Raw genomic sequence first — 23,310 nt, 5'->3', positions numbered from 1 at the left:
GTCATTAAGGTAAAAAGTACACCAACAGGTACAAGCTGGCTTTAATATACTCCATGCAATGTTCATTAAGTGGACAATTACCCTGTTAATGTGGACTGTGGAACATGTATGTATATGTGCTGTGTATATATATATATAGAGAGAGAGAGAGAGAGAGAGAGAGAGAGAGAGAGAGAGAGAGAGAGAGAGATATATATATATCTGTCTCTGTCTTACAGATTATGTAAAAATCCAGTCTGACAGTGTCAGCACTGATTGGATTTTGTCAGACTGTGTAGGGACACACACCATTGACAAGGAGAGAATTGTAGCACCCAGTTGTCAATTTCTTTATATACTTCCAAGAGGAATAAGAGAGGAACAGCACAGGCAGACTTCTAAGAAAAGGTGCTCTAAATTTTTTATTTTATGAGGAATGCAAGCATTAAATAAAAAGACATGGCAGCCAAGCCCTAAGTGCAGAAAATTGACAGTACTCACGTCTTGATTATACCCTAACTTGAAGCCCTGCCTACGATGGCAGGATAGCCACCCTGATAAAGGCGTTCCCACACTCGACCTGCTAGACAGCAAATTAACACTGATATCTATCAAAGTGAGGGGGATATAGGGAATTGCCCGGAGCAAATAAGGTACTATAGTAATAGGTAGGTAATAAAAACACACTGCTTGATATGAAGAAGTAACCAAAGTATACACATCATCAATTTCTTACAAAGTTGGGTAATGATAAACCTACAATTGTGATCAAAAACTTCCAAACTTCCAATGCCTTTCCCTCTCATAATACATCAGGGAAGCAAACATACTTACTGGCTATATAAGTCAAAACCACATAGTCCCTTAAATATATTGATATGTCAAATATACAATAGTTACATGTTCCAAACTAAGGAACCTGGGTCAAACATAGATTCATTAATTGCAACAATGGTACTTGCATGTCCCCAGTGTGGAGAAAGTTTAACAGTGTTGATGTACCCGGCCGACCAATGTCCGTCCATAATAGTGGGGGGTAAAACTATTGTAGACTGACATCGGGCGGCCGGCTACATCAACGTGGCATCCCTATATTATCATTTGCTCATACCTGCCCCTAAAATACCAACAATTATATTCACTTAAGACTGTTGTGTTTAGTATTAATTATCATTAAAGTTTAAATTTTAGTGGTGGTACTTATTGTGATACACATTTTATGTTATTTAGCCTAATACAAAAAGCTAGATAGCCGAGTGCAGTGTTCGGCTTTTTTCATAGCTGCCATATAGAATGAATGGAGCGGCAGTGTGCACGAGCGACCTGCCGCTCGATTCAAACGAGGGGTTTGGGACCCCTGTTCTCGGAAATGGTGGGGGTCCGAGCTGTCAGACACCCACCGATCACCAAGTTACCCCTTACCCTACGGATAGGGGGTAACTTGTAGTAACCGGAATACCCCTTTAACTTTATTCTGTTGGTCGATAGGATTATAGTGATACCAAATTGATATGCTTATTTTTATGTTTTACCACTTTTACAAAATAAAAAACATTTGCTAAAATAAAACAAAATTAGCTTTGTGGTGCCATTTTCTTAGACCCATAAGTTTTTTACATTTCCACGCGATAGAGTGGTGTATGAGCTTGTTTGCGAAGCGAGCTGTAGCTTTTAATGAAATAATTTTGGGATGCATACACCTTTTTGATCACTTTTTAGCCCTTTGTTTGAAGAGGTGAGGTGTTTTTTAAATGTTGGGATTTTTTTTAATTTTTTAATAGTGTTTAACATGCAGGTTAAATAATAATATATTGTTCTAGTTCAGACTTTTACGGTTTCGGCGATACCAATTATGTTCATTTTTTATACTTTACTTTAGGGGAAAAATGGGAAAAGTGTGTGTGTATGTGGGGGGGGGGAGGGGTTTGAACGTTTCATTTTTTTTCCTATATTAGTAAAAACATTAACACATTTTGAAACTTTCTTTTTTAGTCCCACTAGTGGACTTGAACAAGCCATCGCTGGTACAATACACTGCAATACTTATGTATTACAGTATATTGTACTTGCGCAGTGACTGATGGGGTGATCGAGGGGGGACTTGCATCCAAGTATTGAAAATAATCCTTATATTTTTAATTATGTTAGTTTTGTTTCGAGCCTGTGTAAACGGAGGTAGGACTTTTTTTTTAAAAATTGTCTAATTCCCAAACGGTTGATGCAATATTTTTTATTAAACTCCTTGAAAAATAACTGAAAGACTGCACTTCAATCACATCTTCATTACTGTGTTTCAAACCGACTGGTACTGAAGCAAAATTATGAAAATTGTTTCACTGTCCAAATACTTCTGGACTCAAGTGTGTGTATAACTATAACCTTTTGGTGGTATTTTTTATTTTTATGTCATTTGCCAAAGAAATCCTGAAATATATAGAGTTTTCATATTGGCCACTGGTTCTGATATTTCCTGACTTCACTTTACAGTTTTGCTGTGTCAGGGTAAGGGACAGGGTCAGTAGAGGGCAAGCGAGTTAATGACCGCTCTATTGTACTGCTGGAGGCCTAGATGAGTAGAGACTTATGTTCAATTATTGAGATGCTGTATTATCACCAATATATTGCAGTGGTTGGACAAAGCAAGCCGTTATTTATTTAGGAAATCATCTTCTTTTCTTCTACAGGTCGAGATTTGATTTGTATTCAGTCAATGGATGGGATGCTTATGTTCTTTGAGCAGGAGAGCTATGCATTTGGACGTTACCTGCCAGGGTTTCTCTTACCAGGTCCCCTAAGATACAGCCCTAAAACAGATTCCTTTGTTACTGTCTCTTCTTGTCGACAGGTTGAGAGCTACAAGTAAGTAAACATTTTACTGAATATAAATTACATTTCAGGAGTTGACATAGACAAATTATGTGTTAAAATGTCTACATTTTTGTGTGCTGTAGTTAGATTGATAGATTTAAAAAAAATAAATGGTACTGTAGAAGTTCTGCAATGTGGTAATGGCTGGAGGAAGAAAACCCTCATCAGAAGAGCAGCGATTTGTCAAATAATTCTGCGGATTAAGAAAAACGCACCGCAGGCCAATTTATGTTTATATTTGAATGTTATTGCAGCAGCATTAGAGCGGCTTTTCGGCAGCAATCAAAAGGTGATTGACTTTAGTCTGTATCTCATAGACAAGACCATAAAATGTCTATAGTCTTTCTAGATTTATTGATTAATCGGAAGTTAAATTTGTAAACAAAGTACAGTGCAGTCAGAAAGTTTTAAGGCCCTTTCACTTTTTAAACATTTTATGTTAAGGCCTTGTGCTAAAATAGAAAAAAAATATAAACTTTCCACATCATTCTGCCTTCAATACCCCATAATGGCAAATTAAAAACAGAATTTAAGAAATGTTTGCAAATTTATTAAAAATGAAAAACCTCAAATTTCACATGGACATAAGTATTCCGACCCTTCGCTATGACACTTGAAATTTAGCTCTGGGGGCCTCCCAATTCTCTAGATCATCTTTGAAATGTTTCTACATCTTGATTGGAGTCCACCTGTGGTAAATTAATTTGATTGGACATGATTTGGAAAAACACACCCCTGTCTATATAAGGTCTCACAGATGACAATGCATATTAAAGCAAAAACCAAGCCATAAGGAGGAACGAACTGCTTCAAGAGCTCAGACAGGCTGCACAGAAGGTTTCGAAGAGCACAGTGGCCTCCATAATTCTTAAATGGAAGAAGTTTGGAACTACCAGGACTCTTCCTAGAGCTGGCCGCCCCACCAAACTAAGTAATCGGGGGAGAAGGGCCTTGGTAAGAGAGGTGACCAAGAACCCATAGGCCACTGTGGCGAAGCTCCAAAGATCCTGTGTACAGATTGGAGCAACTTCCAGAAGGTCAACCATCACTGCAGCACTCCACCAATCTGGGCTCTATGGCAGAGTGGCCAGAAAAAAGCCTTTCATCAGTAAAAGACAATTGAAAGCTTGTCTGGGGTTTGCAAAACAGCACCTAAAGGATTCTGACTGAGAAACAAGATTCTGTTGCCTGAGGAAACCAAGATTGAACTTTTTGGCCTCAATTCCCAGCATCATGTCTGGAGGAAACCAGGCACTGCTCATCACCTGCCCAATGCCATCCCTACAGTGAAGCATGGTGGTGGTGTAGGGGTGTTTTTCAGGGACTGGTACAGGGAGACTGGTCAGGGTTGAGGGAAACATGAATGGAGCAAAGTACAGAGGTATATGGAGCAAAGTACAGAGGTATTCTTAATGAAAACCTGATCCAGAGTGTTCTAGACCTCAGACTGGGCCGAAAGTTCACCTTCCAACAAGACAATGACCCTAAGCACACTGCCAAGACAACACAGGAGTAGTTTAGGGACAACTCTGAATGTCCTTGAGTGGCCCAGCCAGAGCCCTGACTTGAACCCAATCGAACATCTCTTTAGAGACCTGAAAATGTCTGTCCACCAATGGTCCCCATTCAACCTGACAGAGCTTGAGAGGATTTGCATAGAAGAATGGCAGAAAATCCCCAAATCCAGGTGTGCAAACCTTGTGGCATCATACCCAAGAAGACTGGTGGTTTTTACTGAAGTTTTGAAGTAAATGGTCTAAATACTTATGTCATTGCAATATTTTTGTTTTTCCTTTTCAATAAATTATCAAAGATTACTAACATTCTGTTTTCACTTCGTCATTATGGGATATTGAGTGCAGAATGCAATAGGCCTCAACATAGCAAAATATGAAAAAATGTAAAGGTCTGAAGACTTTCCGAAGGCATTGTGTATCTTCTTTACAGAAAGGTATTTTTTGTTCATTTGTGATGGTAATTTTTGCAAAAATAACAATGGGAAGTGCAGTTATCGGTTTCCAAGAAGATAATTCAGAGCCAATCAAAATGACTACTATTCCAGTTGTCGTGTAAGTAAAATAACATAATTATCAAGCTGTGGCTTCCGCTCTAACTTTGTATTTATTAATATTTGTACATTTCAAATTTTTTGTAGAAATGCTTTTTAAGCCTAGAGTTCCTTTAAAACAGATCATGATCTTTTTTTCCTCTTGTCGCTGGATCCAGGAATTACTGTAGCTAAATTACAGCTGACATTTTAAAAAGCTATGCAATACTCCTATAGTCACACAGGTTTCACAGAAATACATAGTTGCAGCTTTGTTCTAAAGTACTTTTCTCTAAATACAGATACCAGGTGCTTGCTGTAGCAACAGACGCAGATACTAAAAAGGAAATCGAGCAGCAAAAAATTGGTTCCGGCAAGAAACTCCTAGTAAGTGTATTGCTATTTATTATAAATATATATAGGTTTGAATTGTTTCTATCAAGGAAAAGAGCGTGAGCAGGAGATAAGATGAAGAATCCTAGAGAAGTCATTAATTCTCTCTGTCAAGTATGCCAAAACTCAGCTAAGCTGTAATTACTGCAAGTAGAGGATCATTGCTGAGCGTTAGGGTATGTGCACACGATAACTGCAATTACGTCTGAAAATACGGAGCTGTTTTCAAGGGAAAACAGCCCCTGATTTTCAGATGTTTTTTGAGCAACTCGCGTTTTTTACGTCCGTTTTTGGAGCTGTTTTCATTGGAGTTTATGACAAAACGGCTCAAAAAACATCCAAAGAAGTGTCCTGCACTTCTTTGACGAGGCAGTCATTTTACGCTGTCAAACGACGACGCGTAAATTACAGGTCGTCGGCACAGTACGTCGGCAAACCCATTCAAATGAATGGGCAGATGTTTGCCAACGTATTGGAGCCGTATTTTCAGGCGTAAATCGAGGCATAATACGCCTCGTTTACGCCTGAAAATAGGTCGTGTGAACCCAGCCTTACACTGATGGTTAAAAAAGTTAAATTAAATTATGACGTTGTCAATGCATTGACTATCCTTTTTGGTCAATGTAATGGTATTTTGTTAATAAAAAGAAAAAGTACCTATTCTTTATAAAACAAAATATTTTAAATCGTTTTTGTTTGTTTATTTTTATAAAAAGTTCTGTCCGTGTGTTTAGTGCATCTTTCTAAATACTTTTTATTAAAAATTATATTTCCTTTTTGAGATACAGCTGCTTTGTATCCTGTTTACAGAGCAGCTGTATCTAGCGCTGAGACCTGAATCCGTCGGGTTAGCGGTGCTGATGGGTTTAGTGACAGCGGGTCCTGCATGTCTCTGACACGCAGAATCTACCTGTTATCGATCACATCTAAATTATGAACTTAGATGTGATTGGTAACAGCTCCAGGAACTGCTGACCAGAATCACGTTTTAGCGCTAGATACAGCTGCTTTCTTATACAGGATACAAAGCAGCTGTATCTCAAAAAGTAAAAATTATTTTTAATAAAAAGTACTTAGAAAGTTGCACCAAACGCACTGATACACATTTTTATTTAAAAAAAACAACAAAAAAAACTATTTCAAAGGTGTTTTCCCATCTTGAATATTTATAGCATATCCATATGTGGGTCCCATCTCTGGAACGGGGTCATCTGACCCCTGTCCTACCTACACTTGCTCTCTGCTATCGCTGCTCTCCGGACATTGACTGATGAGGTGGTCGGGAGTATGGAAAGTACCAAGTTCACTGAGCTACACTTTTTCGTATCACCCATCAAAGTGAATGGGAGTTACAGAAACTGCCTAGCACAGTAAGCTACGCTGTCGCTATAGCTCTCGAGTTCCGGAAGCAGTGTGGCTCATCCTGTTATGCTGTTTCAGTAACTATAATTCACTTATATGGGAGGTATGAAAAACAGTGTAGCTCAGAGAGCTCAGTAGTTTTTGTACTCCCGACCACCTCATCCGTTAATGGCCAGAGAGCAGCGAGAGCAAGAGGACATAGGACCGGGGGCCAGGGAGATAGGTGTGGGACCCACATATTTCGGACAGCAATTAGCAGGATTTTTATAATCTCTTTAAGGGGTTAATGCATTGAAAGGGGATAGATCAGCAGTTGCCACTTTCTGAAACTCCTTCCACACCTTCAGGGGTTATTAAGCTCACCTCCTGGTTGGTGCAGTATCAACTTTAACTCTACGTAGCGCTCAGTTGAGAGTAAGTTTAATGGTTCTAAAACACAGCATAGTAGTGCCTGACAATGAAATGTAAATTGCTGTAGTATTCGGTGTATTTAAGTATTTTAGTTTAAAAACTTGAGAGGATTTTTTTTTAGCTCCGCATTAGTGTTCACTGGATATTTAGTTATTAGATTCTCAATGGGCTATACACCAGCGCAGCTGTCTTACAGACTAACTATATCAGAAATTGTCTCAAAGCATATGGCAGCAAATATTTTATTCTAAGTTTTATCACATGTTTATAAAACTCCCTTTGGTCATAAAAGGATCAATCTAGGTTTTGTTCTGTTTTTTTTATATAATATTCCCCTGCTCATCATATTTAAGCGAGTATGTATGACTGTCTCCTGCTTCATCACACAGGAGACTCTTTTATGTTCATACTGCTGGCGCTGTCCAGGATTTTCACCTAATCATGATACGGTCTAAACTTTTTATGTCTTCAGCTTTGTCGCTAGGTGATCATTTTATGCTTGTGTGCAGTAAGTACAGCGATGAGATAAAAGTTCTCGTCTTGTCATCAAAGTCTAATTTCTAAACTGTTTTACTGATTTTTGGTGTGTTGTAAACATTGAAAAAAAACTAAAGTCACAACAACATTAATATTTCATTTTACATACAGCAAATATTTTTGTGTCATGATCAGGTTGATGCTCCAGATTATCATAGCCATTTAAATGGACATTATGGTTAATAAATAATATATTGTTCAATTGTAAGTTTAGGACCGGCACCTCGCCCATTGCTTATATCAACCCACATACCAATTAAACGATGTTATGGCCTGTTCACATCACCGTTCGCTTTCCGTTCCGGGGTTCTGTCGGAGGTTTCCGTCGGGTGAACCCCGCAACGGAAAGTGAAAGTGAAAGCACAGCTTCTGTTTCAGTCACCATTGATCTCAATGGTGACGTAAACATCGCTAATGCTTTCCGTTCGTCACCATTCCGGCAGGTTTCCAGTTTTCCGACGGAATCAATAGCGGAGTCGACTGTGGAGTCGGAGTCGACTGCGGAGTTGACTGTGCTATTGATTCCGTTGGAAAACCGGAAACCTGCCGGAATGCTGACGAACGGAAAGCATTAGCGATGTTTCCGTCACCATTGAGATCAATCGTGACTGAAACAGAAGCTGTGCTTTCACTTTCACTTTCCGTTGCGGGGTTCACCCGACGGAAACCTCCGACGGAGCCCCGGAACGGAGAGCGAACGGTGATGTGAACAGGCCCTAAGGGTACAAATGGGTGATATGCGTTAGCATTCCTTTTTTTCACTATTGAAAAGCATAGTCGTCTCCCGAAAAAGAGTATACCGCGAAGTACAAATTTTTTTCAATGGGCATTGTATACAGCTGTATGGCATACAGTTGCATACATCATGGCTACACGGTTGTTGTATACACAGGGAGAATTTCCAGGCATGTGCACTGCTTGTGCACAACATACGTGTTGTGAGCAGAGCCCAAGTTCATTTTTAATCAGAAAATTGTTCTTGTAGATAAAGTAAACCGTAATAAAGAATAAAATATAAATTTGGCGGGGGGGGGGTGGCTTTGGCATGGCGGTTCGATGATGCATACTTTCGAGGCTCTGGACCCGGTTTACAGAAAATCGCCCATAGGGCTCACTTACCTTGCTTCTGTGAGCTATGATGAAGGGGAGGAATCGTAAGAGTCGTTCCGCTACTCTCTGCACTTCTTCCATCGGCAGATTTCTTCGCTCCCGACAGGACGGGTTATTTCCGCAGCACTCCTCCATTCTGCCTCTAATCCGCACTCAGACACCGCCAGCACGTGTGCGCCCGCCGACTTCCTGCTCCTCTCGGACGTCAAGTGCCAGCAGTCGCTCCCCTGTGCGCCCTCCTGACATGGCGATCCCAGAGGTATGTCAGGGCCTTGATAATGTTCCTGGGACGGCTCTGCCGGCCCTTTTGGATAGCTGTCCTCCTCTCCTACCCCAGTTTGAGAACCGGCAAGACACTCACCGCGTGACACTGCAACGACAGGTGGTACTGACAGCGCCATTTTCTCCTGCCGCCTTACAGCTGTCTCCCCCGGAGGATCTATCGCAGCTTAGCCAGGGGGCACCTGCTATTCTCAGAGGGCCATCCACCCCCTCTGTGGTTGAGGGGGACCAACAGCCGGTCTTTTCTTTGGGCCCTCCTCCTTCTATGGAACGGACCTTGACAGAGCTCTGGGAAATGGTGCGGGCCTTGCCCACAATGTCTGACCTGGGCCTACGTCTCTCCCGCCTGGAGGAAAAGCATGACAAGGCCATTTATGCGGTTACCCAGGAGGTACGTTCACTTACCGCACGTGTGGCAACATTGGAATGCCAGAACTCTGTTCATTCTATGGACATCTGGATCCTTTCTCAGACTCTGGACACTCAATCTACCCAAATGGGGGACTTTTCCTTACACCTGGATGATGTTGAAAATAGGGGGAGACTGAACAATTTGAAATTAAGAGGCCTATCGGAATCAGTTCCTCCAGAATGCCTGCATGACGCCGTGACTGATATCAACAAGCTCCTGGATAGGCCACAAGATATGGACATTGAGCTGGATAGACTGCATAGATTGGCGGGCCCAAGGGCTAGACACACCAACCGTCCACGGGATGTAATATGCAGAGTACATTTTTACAAACAGAAGGAGGACTTTGCACGAAAAGCATGGGAGAAAGGGGACATACCCTATAATGGTTCAGAGGTTACCATTCTGCCTGATGTTCAAGATTGACTCTCTACATGCGTAGAGCTTTACCCCTTTTACTGGAGGCTACTAAATCAGCGGGGGTTACGTACAGGTGGGGCCATCCCTTCCACATCAAACTCAGAAAACATGGACATTCATTTGCTGTTAGATCTCCGGATGACTTGGAGGAGGCATTTGGGTTCTGGAGATCCCTCCAGTCCTGTTGCCTGATTGGACTGAGCCCCCAACGTCGCTCTTTCCTAGGGGTGGTCCCTTTCCGGATCCAGCACACCCGATCCCGCCTTGCCCCAGAGATGGCTCAGACGAGATGCGGACAGCAGTGAGGCGTTCCCCGTGCAGAGACTGATCAATTACATCTTAACTGTATGCCCTAGTCCTCACATTGTGGGCCTCGGTCGGTATTTCATGTATTTCCCCCTTTGCAGTGTAGTTCAGAGGGTGACCCCGTCCGTTTTCATGTTGGTTTTAGGACCGGGTATTCCGCATGGTACAATGGCATGGGGGCTCCTCTTCCTGTTTAATTTTTATATGTCCCTCCTTTCAGGGGAATGTCGGTCTCCGCAGAAAACTTCCTTTATGCTCGTTCCTTGCTTCTGTGTCTCCCTAGCCTGGCAGGTACGTGTTGTGGGATGGAGTGGGGACGATAGGTTGGCCATGGGGGTATGGGTCCCGGATATCTTTCGGTTTGGATTTCCGACATAGTTCTTGGCGCTGCCGCTTCCTTCATACTCCCTATGACTGTTGTGCCCCTGTCACTGACTGTGCCGTTCATGTTGATGGCACCACACATGCTGTCCTATGCAGCTGGGAGCCCCCCCCCCGGGGGAATTACAGTGGTAGGTGGTTCTTTATAGGTGGGTCGGGATGTCCACACCTTATTTAGCCGGTTGGGTCCGGAGTATACTTGAGTTTATTTTGAACATACTTGTATATTTGCTGTTCTTATATAATTTTGTCTTTTCGCATCGTTGTTATTCTTCATTCCCCATTAGGGTTCCGTGTTGCTGTGTCTCGGTCTGAGGGTATTTTCCTTCTTAGGGAGACATAGCACACGACGAGTTGTTGAGGGGTTTTGTACTCCAATTCTAGTGGTGCTGTCTTGTTACATTGTTCTGGTCTCTCTCTAAGGGGACTTTTTCTTTCTTTGCTTCCTTTCCCTTCCCTTCTTTGTCTTCTTCTTCCTCCCCCACCATGTCTAACATTAATATTGTTTCCCTGAATGCACAGGGTCTGAACATCACTGAGAAGAGGTCCTCCATCTCCTCTGGAAAAAAAAAAGCACAGGTGGCCTTCCTTCAAGAGACCCACTTTCGGGCTGATTGTATGCCTAAACTCACAGTACACGGATGGGTATCATAGCATGTCCCAAGACTCTTAAGACAAAGGGGGGGTCTCCATCCTGATTTCTCACTCTCTCCCTTGGGAACATGTGGAGACTCGCACTGTTCACACTGGCCTCGTATTATCTCCCTAAGTCTGGTCAGGTTGCCTTTCTCAAGAGGGTCCTGACTGAGTTGGATGGCTTTCTGGAAGGTACTTTAATATTGGGAGGTGACTCTAATGTGCCCCTAGATCCCACCTTAGACTCTTCACGAGGGCACTCGGCCTTATCTAGGTTTGCCCATCGTCGTATTCGTCGGTTCCATGAACATCAATTAATGGATGCGTGGCATCTCCTGCACCCGTCGACAAAAGACTACATAATCTTCTCGGCTCCACATAACTCATACTCCAGAATAGATTATTTCTTTCTACGCCAATCACACCTTTCATGCCTCGCGTCGGCTTCCATAGATGATATTACCTGCTCTGATCACGCTCTTATAACACTTAATCTCTCTTTCTCCCAACGGTCCACCCTCGTTCTTGGCAGTACCGTTTGAACGAATTGCTTCTACAGGATCCGACGGTATTAACAGATATACGCAGGGACCTACAGGATTATTTTGCCACCAATGTCTCCCCGTACGTTGACCCCCCTTAGCATTTGGGAGGCACATAAGGCCTCGTGCACACTTCCGATACATTTTTCACGGTCGTTTGTGACGGATCCCTGTGGCCGTTTTAGCGGCCGTGTGCACTCCTGTGTTTCCGTTTCCGTGCGCCGAGCATGGTACTGTCCAGGGTGCTGAAAGAGTTAATGGGCTGCACTGATCGGCGGTAACTCTTTCAGCACCCTGGACAGTACCATGCTCGGCGCTCGGAAAATAAAATTTGAATGTAATAAAAATAAAAAAAAATAAAAATTTCATACTTACTTTCCTCCTGTCCACCCTCCAGCGATGACGTTTCATCCATGTCGCCGCTGCAGCCAATCACAGGCTGTAGTGGCGGTCACGCACGTCAGGATGACGTCAGAAGGCCGGCCTCCAGGGATGACGCTTCATCCCACGTGACCGCCTCTGCAGCCAATCACAGGCTGCAGCAGCCGATGCAGCGGCCTCTGCAGCCAATCACAGGAGTGCAGCGGCCTCTGCAGCCAATCACAGGCTGCCGCGTCAGAAATTAAGGTCGGACTGGAGGAAGAAGAGGGACTTGTCACCAAGACAACGACCGGGTACGTACTGATTTTTATTTTATTTTTAATCAGCAGCCTCTTTTCTCTATCAGTGATTGATAGAGACAAGTGGCTGCCGATTAGTGTAATATTTCTGTTATGTTTTTCTGCCCATCCGGCCGTTGCTAGGCAACGGCTCCGTCACACACGGACGGCACACGGATGCCTTCCGTGTGCTTTCAGTTTTTTTGACGGCCCCATTGACTTGCATGGGCCTCACGGTCACGGAATCTCGGACCAAAGTAGTACATGCTCTACTTTGGATCGGAACGGAGCAACGGGACCGTCAAAAAAACTGAAGTGTGCATGGCCCCATTCAAATGAATGGGTCAGTGTGCTAGCCGTCAGAAAAACGGATAGCACCCTGAAGGAAAAAACTGAAGTGGGCATGAGGCCTAAGTGTGTGGTTCGTGGTTCCTTCATTCGCATTGCTTCTAAACTAAAGAGGGAATAGGCTGCACACTTGTTGGATCTTTTGTCCCGAATACATTTGTTGGAGCAGTCCCACAAGGCCTCCCTGGATTGGGATGTCGGGGCGCAGCTGGAGCAGCTGAGAGTACAGGTTCGATCGCTCTGCCTTTCCAAGGCTAGGGCTTCCTTATCTAAATGCAGACGGCACTTTTATGAATTCAGTAATAAACCGGGTAGGACCTTTGCACGGGTACTTAGAAAAACCCGCTCTCGTACATATATTCCCCATATTCACACCTCCCACAATCGGCGCTTGCATCTTCCCCATGACATCACAGAAGCCTTTCGTGCCTACTACCACTCTCTCTATAGTCTTCATCGAGCCTCTTCGTCTGTTGATGGGAGGAGCCAGCTGGAGAGGATTGAGTCCTACCTACAGACCTCTGGGATGAAAAGTATCCCCCAGGAGGCACTTGCCGCTCTGGAGGCTCCTATTTCCCCAGATGAGCTGTCATGGACATTAAAGGACTCCCCATTAGGGAAGACGCCGGGCCCTGATGGTCTCCCTTTGCAATATTATAAGGCCTGTTCTGACCTGCTTTCCCCTCACTTCCTACACGCCTTCAACTCACTCATTGAGGGGAGCTCCCTTCCCCAAGATACACTCCGGGCTTACATTACTGTGATACCCAAGGAGGGGTAGGATCCTACCCTGTGTCAAAATTACTGCCCCATATCTTTGCTAAACGTCAACCTGAAGTTGTTTGCAAATATTTTGGTGTATAGGCTGAGCCCCCTTTTACAAATGGTTATTCATAACGACCAGGTGTTTTTTTTTTTTTTTTAACTCGGTTTATTGTAAAAGTACATACAAAAATCATCAGCAGACGAAAACAAAATAGTAACATTAACATTAACGTTCCTGCATACCATGAATACACATTAGAAACAAAAGTTTGCAATTTACATTTATACATGAAGGTGAGTCACAGGAGACTCCAAATATTCACTGCACGCAGGCAGGTCAGTGTCCCACTTATTTGTGATTCTGTAGACATACAGGTCGCAGTTATTTACCAGATCCATGCTCCATTCTCACACCTAGGGTATTTAATACCTGGTCAAGTAGATCTCAAATCCCTCCTACGTGAAGTGGTAAGGATTCTCTAAGGTCGCCCACGCTGAAGGAGGCAAGAGGTGAGGAGCACCACTCTCCCCAGATTTTCAAGAATTTATATTGACATCCTCTATGTTTATATACTATATTTTCATATGGGAGAATAGCATTGACCAGGCTTTTCCATTGTGATGTATCCGGAAAAGTGTCCCCCATCCATCGGATGGCTATCGCTTTTCTGGCTAAGAACAGGGCTTCTCGCAGGAAGATACCCTCGTGGTGTGTCCGCGTCCTCTCTCCCAACAGCCCCAATAAGCAGAGACCTGGATCACATGGAATCGGGTTAGTCATAATTGAGGACAGTATTTGCGTCACTTCTTTCCAGAAGTTGGCTATGACTGGGCATAACCACATCATGTGATCAAAGCCAGCCTGGTCTTGAGAGCATCTAGGGCATCGTGTGCTGGGTGCCCTTCCCATCCGATATAATCTGATAGGGGTAATATAACATCTGTGTATGATGTACAATTGCGTCAATTTATTGTTCGCTGCAGGCGAGACCAAGAGATGTGACCCCATGGCCTCCCCCCAGTCCTCACTGGATAGTGTGGGAATAAGACCCCTCCACCCAACCTCAACCGACATCTCAGCGTGAGCGACCCTCTGCGACAGAAGGTAAGTATAAAGGGCGGATACCATCCCCCTTGGTCCCTGCGTTCTCAGAATACCAATGAGTGGAAGTGAAGAAATGGATCTCTGATCTTCCCTGAACTGGGATTGTAAAGCATGCCTAATCTGTACACAACGGAAAGCATCTCTCTCAGGAACCCGGAATGTATCCTGTATCTCTCTGGCGGATATCATATGTCCCTCATCATCTATCAGGTTTTGCACCTGCGATATACCTACTTCAATCCAAAAATCAGAGTCCTGCATCCCCCTAAAATGTGACAGACCCTGATGAGACCAAAGTGGCAGCTCTGCAACTATGTCCTCCCATTCCAGAACTTTCTTAACATGTGACCAGACCTGCCTGGCTAGTTTAATTATTGGCAAGGAATGCCTAGGGCTATATCCATGTGGCTCAAGTATGGGCCACAAAGAGGGGATCCTAAGAAAGTGGGCCAAGTGGAGTTCTGCATTAGGCATTGGTTCCTCAGCCACCCATGCCTTAATATATCTTAATTGGCCTGCCAAGTAGTACAGGAACACGTCAGGTAGAGCGGCCCCCGCCTGTTCCTTGGGGCGTTGGAGCGTGCTAAGTTTAAGCTTGGGGCGACTCTCCCCCCATACAAATGAGGAAAATAAAGAGCTTACCAGGTTGAAAAATCGTTTAGGGACCAGGGTGTCCGCGTGTTCTAGGAGATATAACATTTTGGGCAGCACTATCATCTTAATTAAATTTATTCTTCCTGCTGTCGATATAGGGAGCGCCTTCCAGACAGCAAATTTATCTCTCAGATATGTCAACAGGGGATATATATTAAGATCATATGAAGCGCCACTATCCCTAACTATATGGACCCCTAAGTATTTAAAACAGGAGACCACCTGCAGGCCCTGGAAGTCCGTGTCCCACCCACAGTTATCAGGTCTAAGGGGCATAAGAAATGACTTACTCCAATTGATATATAGGCCTGAGAACCGTCCAAACTCTTCCAGTATAGTCATTGCTCTTGGTAAGGAGGCGTTTGGATTAGCCATATACAAAATCATGTCATCGGCATAAAGACCGTTCCGATCCTCCCGTGGTCCTATGCGGATACCCTGAAAAGCCGCATCCCGACGGATGCGGATAGCCAGGGGCTCGATGGCCACTGCAAACAGAATAGGGGACAGGGGGCATCCCTGCCTCGTGCCTCTATGGAGACAAAAGGAGGGAGACAAAATCCCATTGACCAACACCGATGCTCTCGGATCTTTGTATAGGATTTTAATCCATTTAAGGAATCTCTCGCCAAAACCAAATCTGCGAAGGATCTCAAACAAATAAGGCCACTCTACTGACTCAAAGGCCTTAGCCGCGTCCAACGAGGCCAATGCCCAGTCCTGCTGCTCCCACCACCCTATCTGGGTCACCACCTGAGCTCTGCGGATATTATCCGACGTTGATTTGCCTGGGATAAAACCGAATTGGTCCGGATGAATAATATCTGTGATAGCGCCACTAAGTCTATTAGCTAAAAGTTTGGTTAGGATTTTATAATCCACATTGAGTAGGGATATCGGGCGGTACGACTCACATTCCTCTGAATTTTTTCCTGGTTTCAAAATGACAACTATAGTGGCATCTTTCATCGAGACTGGTAATTCACCCTTCTGAAAGGCGTCCTCAAATACAGTTAACAACTGGGGATTCAGAGTATCTGCATATTTAATATACACCTCTAGAGGGAGACCATCCGGCCCTGACGCCTTCCCTTTTGTCATGGAGGATAAGCATTCTTCAATCTCCTGTACCGAGAAAGGGGCCTCTAACTTTATTCTATTCTCCTCTGACAACCCTGGGAAGTTTGCCCCATCTAAATAGGAGTTCAATTCCTCCATCGAATACTGTGCCTGCGAAGTGTAGAGCTCCCCATAAAAATCTGCAAATCTATTCAGTATGTCTAATGGCGTAGTAGCCGTACCCTGGTTTGGTTGGGATATACGTAGCACTGGAGGGGACATGGTATTCTGTTTCGCTATTTGTGCAAGCAGCTTACTCGACTGATTACCGTGCTCAAAAAAGGATTGTTTAGAGAAGAATATCCTTCTTGCTGCCTTTTCCTTGACTAGAAGCAAGTATTGTCTGCCTGCAGCCAGCCACGCTTCTCTGTTAACCTGGGTAGGGTCCCGTACGAAAGTATCCTCTAAACCCCTGCATTGTTGTGCTAAATCCATTTCTTGTCTGGCTGAGGAGCGTTTAACATAGGAAATAGAGGATCTCAAGCATCCTCTCAGATACGCCTTTAATGTATCCCACACCAGTGCACTATTTTGTTCTTGTGAATGAGCTCCTAAAAAGACATCTAGTTGGTCAGGTATTCTGTCACTTCCCGTAAACAATTGCAACCAAAATGGGTGTATCTTAAGAGCTCCCCTCCTTCCCTCCGCCCGTTGATGTAATTGTAAAAGAATCGGGCTATGATCCGACACCCCTCTGGGCAGGTGCTCTATAGAAGCCATGCTTGAGAAAATGGCGGGAGATCCCAACACGTAGTCAATGCGAGACAGAGCATTAAACTTCGGAGTATGGCACGTGTATTCCCTTATTCCCGGGTGGCTCACTCTCCATAGATCCAACCATCCTATCTCCTCTATCATAGATGCAGGCGGCGTGGGACTCATGGGGTCCCGGGGGCCCGTCCTAACAGTAAAGCGATCCAACAGAGGGTCCATGGTGAGGTTCAGGTCCCCCATTAGTATAACTCGCGCCTCCTGATAAATGGATGCGAATGTGATGGCCTCTCTGAGTATACTCATTGAGCCCTGTGGCGGGTTGTAGATACCAATTATGACATAAGGGACAGAGTTTACATTAGCATGAACCAGCACATATCTACCATCAGTATCTATTCTTGTATGTAACGCCTCCCAGCGTAAATTTCTATGTACTAGCAGTGATACTCCCCGTGATGCTGAGGATCCAGTAGCATGCCGCCCCCATTGAATCCAAGATTTACTCAGCATATGCACCTTATCTGCCGTAAGATGCGTTTCCTGAAGGCATATAATATGAGGCATGTGCCTCCGTAGTACAGAAAAGATCACATTTCTCTTACCCGGCGTTCCCATTCCCCTCACATTCCAGGACATAAATTTAAGTGTCGCCATATTCCTTTCTATACCATATCTCTATATGAAGGCACCATCCCCCCACAATCAGCGAGCAGTGATAATGGGACCCTGTTCCCATGTCCTCATGTAGCAGGCATGCAAAACCGTATTGAACCTTACACCAATAACTTTGAACAATTAAGCTCTTCAGGAGCTGCTTAAGCCTACAAGGCATATAAAATGCAGAGTGCATAAAAACGGGGGAAGTTTCCACTGCTTAGGTTAGTAACACAGAGGAATCAAGATAAGCAATAGTACCTTTTCAATGGCTTCACCCTTTGTTAAGCTGTATTTCAACCATATAAGATTCCATGTTTCCTTCCTTATAACTTACATAAACTTGAGGGTAATTAATCCAGTTATTTAAACAATAACATTTTTACTCCTATGCCGCCTCAATAGATCTGCCCCTCTCCCCTTATCTACTTCAAAGTTTAGTACATACATATACTCAGTAGATCCAGAACACTTCCATGTATATAACCCATGTGTGTGTGGGATCAAATATCCACTGCATAGGGACCCCTCATAAAATGCATATTGCAATCATGTAAACTCACTGTCCCCTTCATATAAAACATGGTCCTCAAGTCAGCGTCGAGGAGATCGTCCATGTCTGGTGAGCCACTCATCTGCCGCCTCAGGGGTAGTGAAAAACACGGATCTCTCTCCATCCACAACTCTCAGTCGCGCAGGGTACGCCATAGAATATGGGATCTGACGCTCCCGAAGTCGTCTCTTGACGTGCATGTACGAGGCCCTCTGTCGTTGTAGCTCCGGGGAAAAATCCGGGAAAATGGACACCATCGTGTTCTCCACTCTGATCTCTCCTTTGCGCCTCGCCGCCTGCAGCACCATATCTCGGTCCTTGCAATTTAGCAATCTCGCCAGCAATGGTCTGGGATTCGCCCCGGGTGGTGGTGGTTTCGCTGGCACTCTGTGCGCCCTTTCCACTGCAAAGGCCATTGAAAATACTGTATCCGGGAATAGGTCTTTCAGCCACTTCTCCACAAATTCATCTGGTCTGGGTCCCTCCGACCTTTCAGGGAGGCCTATTATCCTCAGATTATTTCTTCTCAGTCGATTCTCGAGATCATCTGCTTTTTGGCGCCACAGCTCCACTTTCCCCGACAGGTCCCTCAGCGTGCGCGGTACTGCTGCCGTTACATCTTCCAGGTCCGAGACCCTTGTCTCAACCTGAGTTACCCGGTCTCTCAGGTTATGGAGGTCCTGCCGCATCAGACCGACATCCACCTTCACCTCCTCCACTTTCGTTGTTACCGAGGTACGTGTCTCCAGAATCGCCGCCAGGAGCGTCTCCGTCACCTGCTTCAGAGTTAACTCAGGGGGCACCGCTTCCCCTGCCTCGGCGAGTGCAGCAGGCCGTCTCTCCTGAACATGTGCCGGCGAGGACTGCTCCCCCCCGGGCACCATCTTGTCCCGAGTTTCTGGCGAACTCTTTCAGTTTTTCCTCCGCTCCCGAAGTCTTGGAGGGTCCCATATTGTGCCGAGTGGGTTTCCTACCCTTCTTTCTCAACAGGTAAGGAATTTTGGCTGAAATACTTTCTCCACAGGATGAAATACAGGGTTCAGCACACGGAGCTAAGGTTCAGTGCGACCGCTCACATCCGTGCCTGGCCACGCCCCCCCGACCAGGTGGGTTTTATGCCTCTTAGGGAAGCGTGTGATAAAACCACAAGGGCTATTAATTTAATATATCAAGCTGCTGCCTCGGCTCTGCCCACGTTCTTTCTGTCCACGGATGCGGAGAAGGCCTTTGACAGGGTCAACTGGGACTTTATGATGGCCACCTTACGGTATATTGGACTAGGCACCCATATGATGCAATAGATTTCGGGTCTCTACTACTCCCCCCTCGGCCCGGGTTAAGGTTAATGGACACTTCTCTCCGCTCGCTATCTCGAATGGTACTAGGCAGGGCTGCCCCTTGTCCCCCTTAATATTCAACTTATGCTTGGAGCCCTTTTTGTGTCATGTGTGCTCCAACCCAGATATAGCGGGCGTCCCTCTGGGGTAGAGGTCCCACAAAGTCGCAGCATATGCGGATGATTTTCTCTTTTTTCTTACTTCACCCAGGATTTTTATGCCTAATTTGATGGCGGAGCTAAGTAGATACTTGATATTGCCCAATTTCTAAATTAATGACCAAAAATCGGAGGCTCTCAATATCTCATTGTCGCAGTCTCTTGGGGAGGATCTGACAGAGTCATTATCCTTTAAATGGGCTAGGAATTCTCTCAAATATTTGGGCGTCCTACTTACCAGTGACCTGTCTCGCCTTTATGCGGTGAACTATCCCCCGCTTCTTCAACGCATAAAGAGATTTTGAATCCTGGACGATGGGCACATTTACCTGGTTTCGTCAGAGCGCAATATTTAAAATTAACATTTTACCGCAGTTTTTGTACCTCTTCCAAGCCCTGCCCGTTTACATCCCTCATCCCTTCTTCCAGACTCTGTTTTCAATACTACATAGATTCATATGGGTGGGAAAACCTGCCCGTTCTATGCTTTTCCGTGCTAACTCTGAGGACGGTGTTGGCCTCCCGGATTTTGTCTCATACCATCAGGCCTCACATTTATCGTGAATCCTGGACTGGTGTAGACATTCCGGGGTTAAACAATGGGTGTCTATGGAACAGACCTTCTTTGATTTCCCTCTGCAGATGCTTCCATGGTTAGGCAAACACATTTCCCTATCGGCACGGACACACCCAACTTTTGGGCCCACCTTACCAGTTGCGTCCCAACTCTTTACTCAGAAAGAAATCTCGCCGTCCCCCTCCCCATTGTTCCCTATTCTGGGCAATCCTACATTCCCTCCTGGACGGGAAGAGGGTTCATTCCAGCACTGGTTGCGGGCAGGTAAGGGTCACGTGGCTCATTTCATTCAGGGTGGGAATTGGATGTCTAGTCAACAACTTGTGTCTCTGACAGACCCTCACTCCTTCACCTTTTGGCAGGTTACTCAGTTGAGGCATTTCCTCACGTCCTTGCCTAACCCATCGGCATACACTCGGGACAGTTCCCCTTTTGAGCTTCTTTGCACGGGCACAGTACGTCATTCACTATCTCAACTTTATTCTCTCCATGATTTCTCCATCCAATCTCTCTACACCTTCCTATTTGGTTAGTTGGGAGAGAGACTTGGATCTAACATTTACTGCGGAACATAAGGATCGTTTGTTCACAATGACACATAAATCCTCCATTGCTAGCAGATTCCAGGAAGGTGGATTTAAGATCTTATCGCGCTGGTATAGAGTGCCTTCCAGACTGCACACATTGATACCTGCAGTCTCTCCATTGTGTTGGAGATGTGGCGAGCATGTGGGCACGATTTTACACACCTATTGGGACTGCCCGAAGTTGACTGACTTCTGGTCGGAAGTGTGGCACATCTCCTCCAAATTTACGGACTTTCCCCTAACTTGTTCCCCAGCCTTCTTCCTGCTCCGTCTGTGTGACATTCCATAAACTACGTACAGTCGTTCGGTGGTTCGCCATCTGGTGAATGCAGCTAGAGCATGCATTCCTCCGCTGTGGAGACAATCTCGTCCTCCGTCGATTGCTATACTGTTCGGCAAAATTCAGGAGATTATCAGAATGGAGGATCTTACTGCCTCTATGAGAGGGACCTATGCTAAATTCCTCAAATCCTGGAATCATTGGGTTCGATTTCAATCTTCGGCTGAATTTAGGACCATTGTTGCCTCTTGATTTTAATTCCTCAGGTCTGGTGCTCTATGTAAGTTCCCTATCCTCTGCTTTTTCCCTTACTCTCCCTTCTTCCTTCTGGTTCTCTCTACCTTCTTTTTGTCCTTTTTCTTTCTTACTGGTTCCTGTCGTGTCTGCTGGTATCAGTGTGCACAGGACTACTTTTCTAGTGTTGTTCTCAGTTGCTCAATGCTGTTTTTTCGCATCTGCTGTTGCTGATTTATGTTGGCCTGTGTGCCGATGTGTGTGCTTCCACATGTATGCACTTTATTATCTCTTGCTTTATATTGAAAATGGAAAATAAAAGAATTTATAAAAAAATATATATATAAATTTATGTATCAGTGTCTATATGTGTTCTCTGTACTTTTGTTTTTCCTGTCACAATCCTGTTTCTACCCTGTAGAAACCGGTGGCCGCTCTCTCCATGACACGTTTCCCAAACTAGTACCAGGAAATGTTTCAGCTATATGTCAATTACACAGTTGGTAGGAACAAATTTCGATCCTCCAACTAAGCTCTGCCCATGGTTGAAATAATAATGAACGAATAATCCACAACAATTTACAATACAATTCATGACGGTGGGGTTTTCAAAACTCCATCCACATGCAGTGAAACAAATCCGAATAAGATTCAGGGCATGCTGTAGATCTTCAATGCAATGGGTTAAAACAGCGGAAAATCCACAGTAAAGTCTGTTTCAAAATCTATGTGTAACAAATGAGTGATTCTTGTTGACATTTATGTCGGAAATACTCCGCTACATCTGGATGTACTTTTAGGCTATGTGTTAGGGATCTGCCAGGTACTACGTCTAGGTATACTCCTGGGATTAATCAATCCACACCTGAGGCCAGACCTGTTCGACTGACACCATCTCCCACCAACCAGGGTGGCAGGCTCAGGAGTGGGAGAGCCTATCGCGGCCTGGTCAGTCAGAGTTAGCTCCACCCCCTGTCCTTTATTACCTGCTGTGTTCTCCTCAGTGCTTGTAATTCTTTTGGATTCCTGGCCCCACTGCTGCTTGCTCCAGCCTGCTTCTGCCGTGCTTCTGCCTTGCTGCTGTTCTGCTTAACCTGCTTTGCTTTGCCTCCGGCTTGCTTCCTCCTCCGTGCTCACTTGGGTATACTCCACCTTATCCTGGTCCTGACTACTCATTCACCGCTCCGTTTCCTCGCGGCGTTCCGTGGGCTACTGCCCCTTCCCTTGCGTGTTCCCTGTTTGTTTTCCCGTGCACTTAGACAGCGTAGGGACCGCCGCCCAGTTGTACCCCGTCGCCTAGGGCGGGTCGTTGCAAGTAGGCAGGGACAGGGCGGTGGGTAGATTAGGGCTCACTTTCCCTTCACCTCCTTCCTGCCATTACACTATGCTCACACAAAGTTTTTTGCAGGCGGAATTTCTGCCTCAAAATTCCGTTTGGAAGTTTGAGGCAGATATTCCTCTCCCTGCACGCCGATTTTCTCAGCGTTTTTCGCCCGCGGCCATTGAGTGCCGCGAGCATAAAACGCAGCGAAATACGCTTTCTCTGCCTCCCATTGAAGTCAATGGGAGGTCAGAGGCGTAAACGCCCGAAGATGGGGCATGTCGCTTCTTTTTCCCGCGAGACGGTTTTTAAAAAGATGCCTCCGCCTCCCATTGAAATCAATGGGAGGCATGTTTGGGCTGTTTTTGACGAGTTTTTTTGCGCAGTTTCCGCGTCAGAAAACTCGTCAAAAAAACTCAGTGTGAACATAGCCTTAGATTGCATTCACATGTGCCCCGTTAGTCACTTTTTTTGCTGCAGTTTTGCAAAAGTTTTGAGTTTTTGACGTTTGTTTCAGAAAAAAAAAACGCAACAAAGACGGCGCGTCTGAATACTAACT

At 44.9% G+C, this 23,310-nt stretch overlaps 1 protein-coding gene across 3 annotated transcripts in view; it reads left to right on the top strand.

Annotated features, from left to right (window-relative positions):
- Positions 1-23,310, top strand: part of BBS9 (Bardet-Biedl syndrome 9) — a 462,971-nt gene that overhangs the window by 111,467 nt on the left and 328,194 nt on the right. For all 3 annotated transcript variants that reach the window (XM_075826942.1, XM_075826941.1, XM_075826943.1), the window contains exons 6-7: positions 2,664-2,838; positions 5,197-5,281. In XM_075826942.1, the coding sequence (XP_075683057.1) occupies positions 2,664-2,838; positions 5,197-5,281 (260 nt within the window). The remainder of the gene's footprint in view (positions 1-2,663; positions 2,839-5,196; positions 5,282-23,310) is intronic.

The sequence above is a fragment of the Rhinoderma darwinii genome, chromosome 5, assembly GCF_050947455.1.
Source record: "Rhinoderma darwinii isolate aRhiDar2 chromosome 5, aRhiDar2.hap1, whole genome shotgun sequence".
Taxonomy (NCBI): domain Eukaryota; kingdom Metazoa; phylum Chordata; class Amphibia; order Anura; family Rhinodermatidae; genus Rhinoderma; species Rhinoderma darwinii.
Note: the sequence above shows the minus strand (reverse complement) of the source record. Positions and strands in the feature narration are given on the sequence as shown.